At 37.9% G+C, this 9,439-nt stretch overlaps 1 protein-coding gene across 1 annotated transcript in view; it reads right to left on the bottom strand.

Annotated features, from left to right (window-relative positions):
- Window positions 1-8,322, bottom strand: part of IFT81 (intraflagellar transport 81) — a 302,650-nt gene extending 294,328 nt beyond the window's left edge. Inside the window, exons 1-3 of the mRNA XM_053701734.1 lie at window positions 8,246-8,322; window positions 8,024-8,108; window positions 5,836-5,999 (exon numbers count right to left, since the gene is read on the bottom strand). Of these exons, the coding sequence (XP_053557709.1) occupies window positions 5,836-5,999; window positions 8,024-8,108; window positions 8,246-8,248 (252 nt within the window). The 5' untranslated portion in view covers window positions 8,249-8,322. The remainder of the gene's footprint in view (window positions 1-5,835; window positions 6,000-8,023; window positions 8,109-8,245) is intronic.
- Window positions 8,323-9,439: the final 1,117 nt, after the last annotated feature.

The raw sequence follows: 9,439 nt of genomic DNA on the forward strand, positions 1-9,439 counted from the left end.
CTAGAGAACTCCTTGTTCCTCCCTGATGATTGATATAAGCTACAGTCGTGATGTTGTCCGACTGAAACCTGATGAATTTGGCCGCAGCAAGCTGAGGCCACGCCTGAAGCGTATTGAAAATCGCTCTCAGTTCCAGAATGTTTATCGGAAGAATCGATTCCTCCCGAGACCATAAACCCTGAGCTTTCAGGGAGTTCCAGACTGCACCCCAGCCTAACAGGCTGGCATCTGACGTTACTATGAGCCACCCTGGCCTGTGGAAACACATTCCCTGAGACAGGTGGTCCTGAGACAACCACCAGAGAAGAGAATCTCTGGTCTCCTGGTCCAGATGCAGTTGAGGAGAAAAATCTGCATAATCCCCATTCCACTGTTTGAGCATGCTTAGTTGCAGTGGTCTGAGATGTAGACGGGCAAAAGGAACTATGTCCATTGCCGCTACCATGAGACCGATTACGTCCATACACTGAGCCACTGATGGCCGAGGAATGGAATGAAGAGCTCAGCAAGTGGTTAAGATCTTCGATTTTCTGACCTCCGTCAGAAAAATTTTCATTTCCACCGAGTCTATCAGAGTTCCTAGAAGGAAACTCTTGTTTGAGGGAAGAGAGAACTCTTCCTTATGTTCACCTTCCACCCGTAAGATCTCAGAAAAGCCAACACGGTGTCCGTATGAGATTTGGCCAGCTGGAAAGTTGACGCCTGAATTAAGATGTTGTCCAGATAATGCCCCACTGCTATGCCCCATGGACGAAGAACCTAGCACCTTGGTGAAAATTCTGGGAGCCGTGGCCAACCCGAAGGGAAGGGCCACAAACTGGTAATGCCTGTTTAGAAAGGCAAATCTGAGAAATTAATGATGAACTCTGAATAGGGATGTGTAGATAAGCATCCTTTAAATCCACGGTAGTCATATATTGACCTTCCTGGGTCAGAGGAAGAATAGTCCGAATGGTCTCCATCTTAAAAAATGGAACTTTGAGGAACTTGTTTAGAATCTTGAGATCCAAGATTGATCTGAAAATTCCCTCTTTTTTGGGAACTGCAAACAGGTTTGAGTAAAATCCTAGCCCCTGCTCCTCTCTTGGGACTGGGCGGATCACCCCCATGGTATATAGGTCTTCTACACAGCGTAAGAACGCCTCTCTCTTTGTCTGGTTTGTAGACAATCGAGAAAAGTGAAATCTCCCCCTTGGAAGGGAGTCCTTGAATTCCAGAAAATATCCCTGGGACACAATTTTTAAAGCCCAGGGATCGTGAACATCTCTTGCCCAAGCCTGAGCAAAGAGAGAGAGTCTGCCCCTTACTAGATCCGGTCCTGGATCGGGGGCAACCCCTTCATGCTGTCTTGGTGGCAGCAGCAGACTTCTTGGGCTGTTTACCCTTGTTCCAAGTCTGGTTAGGTCTCCAGACTGACTTAGATTGTGCAAAATTTCCCTCCTGCTTTGAAGTAGAGGCAGTTGAAACGGGACCACTTTTAAAGTTCCGAAAGGAACGAAAATTATTTTGCTTAGCCCTTGTCTTAATTGATTTATCCTGAGGAAGGGCATGACCCTTCCCTCCAGTGATGTCTAAAATAATCTCTTTCAGTTCAGGCCCGAAAAGGGTCTTTCCTTTGAAAGAGATGTTCAAAAGCTTAGCTTTAGATGACACATCAGCAGACCAGGACTTAAGCCATAACACCCTGCGTGCTAAAATGGCAAGACTTGAACTTTTTGCCACTAATTTAGCCAGTTGAAATGCGGCATCTGTAATAAAAGAATTAGCCAACTTAAAGCCTTAATTCTATCCAAAATCTCTTCTAAAGGAGTCTCCATCTGAAGAGCCTCTTCTAGAGCCTCAAACCAGAAAGCAGCTGCAGTAGTTACAGGAACGGTGCAAGCAATAGGTTGAAGAGAAAAACCTTGAGGAACAAATATTTTCTTCAGAAGACCCTCTAATTTTTTATCCATAGGATCTTTAAAAGCACAACTGTCCTCAATAGGTATAGTTGTACGCTTAGACAGAGTAGAAATAGCTCCCTCCACCTTAGGAACAGTCTGCCATGAGTCCCGCAAGGTGTCAGATATAGGAAACATTTTCTTAAAAACAGGAGGGGGAGAGAACGGAATACCTGGTTTATCCCACTCCTTAGCAATAATATTTACAATCCTCTTAGGGACTGGAAAAACATCAGTGTAAACAAGAACTTCTAAATACTTATCCATTTTACACAATTTCTCTGGAACTACTATAGGGTCACAATCATCCAGAGTTGCTAATACCTCCTTAAGCAATAAACGGAGGTGTTCAAGTTTAAATTTAAAGGCCGTCATATCAGAATCTGTCTGAGGAAGCGTCTTTCCTGAATCAGAAATCTCTCCCTCAGATTACAAATCCCTCACCCCTTCAGAGCATTGTGAGGTCATATCAGATACGGCTACTAAAGCGTGAGATAGCTCAGTATTTTTCCTTAACCCAGAACTATCCCGCTTTCCTTGTAAACCAGGCAGTTTGGATAAAACCTCTGTGAGGGTTGTATTCATAACTGTGGCCATGTCATGCAAAGTAAATGAACCTGACGCACTAGAGGTACCTGGCGTCACTTGAGCGGGCGTTACTGGTTGTGACACTTGTGGAGAGCTAGAAGGCGAATCCTCATTTGCATCTGACTGAGAATCATGTAAAGCTCTATTTTTAAATGCTAACATATGATCCTTATAATTTATAGACATATCAGTACATTTGGGACACATTCTAAGAGGGGGTTCCACAATGACTTCCAAACATATTGAACAAGGATTTTCCTTGGTATCAGACATGTTAAACAGGCTAGCAAAGCAACAAGCAAGCTTGGAAAACACTTTAATCAAAGTAAAAAACATTTAGAAATAAAACGGTACTGTGCCTTTAAGAGAAAAAAAGCTGCACAAGTTCTGCAAAACAATGTAAAAAAGCAGTAAACTTAATGAAATTTTTACATTAGCATCCTACAGCCTTAATAACTTTGCACAACTATGCAAATAACCAATTAACCCCTTAATGGCAAAATCGGATTGAAAAAACATCAAAACCAGTAAAAAAGACTTTCAGCACCCTGCCACAGCTCTGCTGTGGCTCCTACCTGCCCTTCAGAACGATTTGTGGGGGAAAAACCTCCTTTACAACCCTCAAACACAGCAGGAACCCTTGGAGAAGCAGTTGGATGACTCAGAGGAAAAAGAAACTGCACAACTGAGGCCGAAAATAGGCTCCTCCCACCTTACTCGTTTTTTGAGGCCTAGTAAAAGAAAACACCTGAGTGTTTTCTAATTAATTATGTGGGTTAAAAAACCCAAACACAAGCCACAATGACCCCTCAGTCCCTTACAAAAAAACGTTTAAAAATGCTTTCCTTTTGAAAAATAAAAACATTTTTATTTTTTAAAAATGGTGTCACCAGTAACAAACAAACAAGCCCTTCAAGTAAGCTGAAACTTCTATGACTTTAATCAAAGTAAATCAAATGAAATACAGCTTACCCTTCCCTCATGGGAATATTGCCAGCCTTTTTTAGAATTAACACAGTCTGTCTAGAAAAATATAGCCTGAACATACCTTATATGCAGCTTAGCATGCAAACTGTTCCCCCAACTGAAGTTTTTCCTGTACTCTTCAGCCCATGTGAGAACAGCAGTGGATCTTAGTTTCAAAGTGCTAAGATCATAATCCTCCTTGCAGAAATCTTCATCCCTTTTCTGCCAGAGAGTAAATAGTACACACCGGTACCATTTAAAATAACAAACTTTTGCTTGAGAAAATAAAAAACTAACATTTTTGTCACCACACTCATTACCATTTCCTAGCAGTTAGAGTAGGCAAAGAGAATGACTGGGGGTGGAGTTAAGGGGGGAGCTATATAGGCAGCTCTGCTGTGGGTGCTCTCTTTGCCACTTCCTGTTGGGAAGGAGAATATCCCACAAGTAATGGATGAATCCGTGGACTCGATACATCTTACAAGAGAAAAGTTTATTTGTATTCTCAGTTAATATCTATATAGATTCAGCCACTGGGTGGCACCACAGAATGTTTATATCTTATATCTAGAAATAGATTTAAGTTAAACTAATCCTCACTCCCAGCAAACACGCCACCTGCAAAAATGCTCCCGCACTGCTGAACGTGCCTGGAGGAAAACCGGCTCTGAACCCGATTTCATGCACAATAAGTTCATTCTTCACTCTTACACCTCTGCCCTTCACCTAGCTAAGCAAACCTACTTCTCTTCTCTTATATCCACTCACTCATCAAACCCTAAATAACTGTTCTCCATTTTCAAATCTCTTCTCTACCCACCTGCACCCCCCCCAACATCCCAACACAAGCCTGCAAACTCCCAACTTCGCTCCCAGTCACCCCCTCTGCCACTCTCTGTACCCTCCTCCCAACCACGGAGAGTGAAGTGGCTTCCCTATTGTCTTCCTCACACCTCACTACCTGCCCACTTGACCCTATATACCGCTCGTATCATTGCACCCGCTAGCTTCAAAAATCCTTGAAAAACAGCTTTTGATCGCCTAACCCACTTCCTGTCCTCCAGCTCATTGCTCGCACTGCTTCTTTTGAGATATTTGTTTAATAGAAAACTTTATGGGTAGTTAATAATCTGTTGGCCTTCATTGGCATCCGCTTTTTTAAACTTATAGGTTTACTCTAAAACCGGGGGTACTTATACTACCATAGTAGCGAATAATAGTGGTTTTGATATAATAGAGGCTATTTTTGTTAAATGCACTGTTATATGTCATTAGTGCTAGATAATATGTTTATGTTCAAAACCGCATTATTTGGGTAAAAAAACTTGCTCAGTACCCGGTATCCTCCTTATTTTCCAATAGACCATATAAAAGTTTTGATATATTAGGTTATTAATTGAAGCTTTTGGGAAATATTTTTCCATTTTTCTCAAGAGAAGTCAGTTTAAAAATTTGGTAAATATAGGGTGGTGCTTTCCTGGGACTAACCATCTTTTTTTAATCTGACCTATTTAACCTATGACATATTCTGTCACTTTTAAGGGATAAATTGTAGCTTATTTATATGAGATATATAGTAGTGTTATTCTACCCAAGTCTTAAAATGTAATCACTCTAACAGTAAGACGTAGTAAATGTATTGAGATACATGGTGTTTTCAAGTAAATCACTTACACTACTCAAATGATTGAGGCAAGAAACACTACTTATTAAATGACTATCATCCAAACAATTATACCCTATTTTAAGGTAATCTCCCTTTCTTTTATTTTTTTTAATTAATAAAGGTTATATTTTAATTACTATTACCCTTTGTGCTAGCCTATATGTTATGTTAATTTAGGCTCTCAACCCAAGTGTGCCATATGATACCTCAGTTTTTCTCTCTCCTATTACGTCTTCTACTTGTGCATGCTGGGAGTTATGTAAAATATCTGTTATATCATCACAAACCCATGTCCTGCATATAAACAGTTTTCAGCCCAAGCATACAATTTAGTGAAGTGGGAGCCTAGATATTAAAGCATCAGTGAGATGCATTGCAGCCTCCTGGAATTACTCTGCATAACCATCATGTAAATACATCAGTACTATTAATCATATATTGAGTATTAGAATGCAACACATACTAGATTGCTTCATTAAGTGTAACCGTTTGTGCCCCTGTAGCACTGGCGGTAAAGATCATGCAATTCACATGCACACACAAAACATGAAAAATACAAATATTTAGACATAGATATCAAGACAGATTTGTTACAGCCAAATAGCTTCAGGGTCTGTGTCAATATTAAAGCAATAAGTTACAGAGCAAACAGGTACAAATGTATTTTGTGAATACCTTGGCTTCTAACTCGGTAATATCCGACTGGCTCATTGCTGGCTCCGTAGCAACTTTCTGCAGGAAATACAAGGCCTGTTTCTTACTTTCAACCTCTTTTGGAAGCTTTTCAGAAACCATATATGAATTAAATTTCATTTCCTCTTCAAGTCTTTTCATGAGACCTGAAATAAATTACACCAAGACCAAACTTACAAATCATTGTATCAAACCTGTATAAATGAAATACATAGAACTATACATCATGTAAAATGTTTAGAAGTATCACAAGTACTTGTATATATTGTCATAATAATAAGCAAGTGATTATTTTACTGTACTGATAAACTGTATGTTAGCAATCATTTAACAGTTATTAAAGAGCCATTAAATACAGCAAGTGTATAGTAAAAAGGCAATGCAAAATGTGCTGGTTCCCTGTATTATATGACAGCCATCAGCCAATCACAGACTCATATGAATATACACTTTTTTTGCAAGTGTTCAGTAGGATCTGGTGGCTCAGAAAGTGCACATACAAAAAGACTGTGCACACTTTCATAATGGAAGTAAATAAAGTCTCTTAAAGTGAAAGTCAATCCTAGCGTTGTACAAACGCTAGGATTTACTATTGAAACAAATAAAGGGGACTTTCATTCATGAAGTATAACATACTTCATGTAGAAAGCTCCTTTATTTGTTTCAAATTGATCGCCGTTCTTAGCTGCTACAACATTTTTTGCTAAGAGGTGACATTTTCACTGCTTAGCCAATAGCCGTGCGGTAAATCCAGCTTGGCACCTTTGGGAGCAAATCAACAAATCCTTAAAGGGACACTGTAACCAAAATTTTTCTTTCGTGATTCAGATTGAGCATGAAATTTTAAGCAATTTACTAATTTACTCCTATTATCAAATTTTCTTCATTCTCTTGGTATCTTTATTTGAAATGCAAGAATGTAAGTTTAGATGCCGGCCCATTTTTGGTGAACAACCTGGGTTGTCCTTGCTGATTGGTGGATAAATTCATCCACCAATAAAAAAAGTGCTGTCCAGAGTACTGAAACCAAAAAAAAGCTTAGATGTCTTCTTTTTCAAATAATGATAGCAAGAGAACGAAGAAAAATTGAAAATAGGAGTAAATTAGAAAGTTGCTTAAAATTTCATGCTCTATCTGAATCACGAAAGAAAATTTTTGGTTACAGTGTCCCTTTAATAAATCCTTTATAAAAACTGTAATGCAATTGCACTAACTTTGAATTTCAAACTTTTCAGAAAAATGTAAAAAAAAAAAAGTTTCCTTTCATTTCCTTGTCCTCTATCATGTGACATTGATATGCCAATCACAGGTTCATATACATATATAAACTCTTGCACATGCTCAATAGATTGTGCACTATTCAATAATAGACGTGAATTGGAAAGTTTTTAAAATGGCATGCTCTACCTGAATCATGAAAGATTAATTTTAACTCTGTCTCTTTACGATGTATCCATTTATCACATGGTGCACAGGTAATGTTCCCAGCTAGGGAACATGTTCACCTGTGTTCACACTGCCTGCCCTGCCCTGAATGACTAACCAGGATGATTTAATAGCACCACCTGTGAGTTGTTTTTTTCCCCCTTTCATCATTCAGATAGAGCATGTAACTTTCCAATTTACTTCTATTATCTAATTAGTGTTGCTCTCTATGTATCCATTGTTAAAAAGAATACCTAGGTAGACTGAGGAGCATGTTATTGGCTCACCCAATGCATTCAGCTAGCTTTCAGTAGTGCATTGCTGCTCCTTAAATACCAAGATAATTAAGCAAATTAGATAATAGAAGTACATTGGAAAGTTGTTTAAAATTGTATTCCCTATCTGAATCATTTCAATTCGCAGTGTTAAGTCTAAGCGACTTTACAGCTTGAGGCCTTAATTTCAATTACAACATAATGTAACCAAATGAACCCATGAAGAAATGTGATAATGACCCTAAAAACATTCACTTTTTGCATTTGTTCCAACAAACATTTTTGTTAAATGGCACAGATTGTGGTAGGTTTTCTTGAGATAAAACTTTAACATTATTAGGCAGTGAACTTGGTTGTGATAAAATTATATTAGACATGGTAAACTAGCTTTACATAGGCAAACATAAATGACGTAGTATATGTGTGTTTAGTTACAAGACACAAACATTCTTGGACTAAATCCCACTAACCTTCGGGTTTGGCATCTGCCGCTGCATGACGCATATTCTTCAACTGATGTTGTGCTCTTTGTAATCTCTGTTCTGCATGAAACAGCTTTAAAGTAAAACCAAAGTAGCTATTAACACGAAAGAATCAAATCTAATCACCCATTACACAGCATATTAAAGAAACATTTGTAAGAGACAAAAAATGTATTATATTATACTATAAATTACAAAAGGCATTTGTACCATCTTAAGGATAGTAAACAGGAAAATACAAAAATCAAAAGGCCTTCACAAGTTTCTATTTGATAGTTAATTTAAATTCCTATTCTCAGATTTTTACAGAAATATAAAGATTTGTCTGTGTGACTGGACCAGGGCGTCGGTGTTTGCGTCTGGAGATGTGCATATAACATCACAATATGCCTTATGGACTATGAACTCCAGAACCTGTAAGGCTGCATCTCAGAGGTGCAGGTGTCTAGAAAATGTTTCATTCTACTATCCTTTTCAGTAAACACCTTGAGATTTTATTATACACCTTGTACATAAAAAAACACCCACAAGCCTACCGGCAGTCAAAGACATGCCATACAAGCATTAAGAACAAAGTGTTCTTTTTTTCAGCACAGGAACTTCCATTTTAAAGGGACATTCCAGACAAAATTAGAATGCACATGGGTGCATTTCAGTTTTGAGTAGAAGCATTTTTGCAATATACACATATCAGCAATGATTCTAGTAAAAGCTATAGTGTATTTAAGTATGATCCATGCACTAGCATTTTTTAAACACAAAGCTTGCTCAGAGAGCACAAGGTGTTTGTATTATCTGGCAATGACTCAATCTGTTAATTGCTGAAATAATACATGTCCCACTGGCACACTGAGCAGCTGCAGTGTATAAAATGCTGGTGCACTGAGAATATCTAGCTATATTTCACATGCACATGCAGAGAAAAATGCTGACACTAAAACAGTTCTAATTTTTACTAGAAGCATTTTTGCCAATACAAGTATATTGCAAATATGTTTCTATTCAAAGATGTAATTCATCAATGTCCATTTAAATTTTGACCATAATGTCCCTTTAATAAAAAAAAGTAATACATTTTAGAAGCAACAAAGAAAATGGATTAATTTTCAGAATGCATCGTAAGATTTTTGCGTATCCGTGCTCCTTATTGATTATGTAATATATAATATTTATATTATAATAATATCTAAACTAATTTGTATGCACATATTTTGTCAGAATTTTTTAACATATTAAAAAAAAACCTCAGTCTAAGATTCTCACCAAGTTTCAAACCAGGAACATTTAAAATGCAAGGAAAAAACAAACACTTACCATTAAGCTATGTAAGCTGCTAACAATTCAGGTGGTCATGGTATATATCATTATAAAGCTAGATATGACACTAGTTGCATTTAAACAGCT

The sequence above is a fragment of the Bombina bombina genome, chromosome 2 (assembly GCF_027579735.1).
Source record: "Bombina bombina isolate aBomBom1 chromosome 2, aBomBom1.pri, whole genome shotgun sequence".
Classification (NCBI taxonomy): domain Eukaryota; kingdom Metazoa; phylum Chordata; class Amphibia; order Anura; family Bombinatoridae; genus Bombina; species Bombina bombina.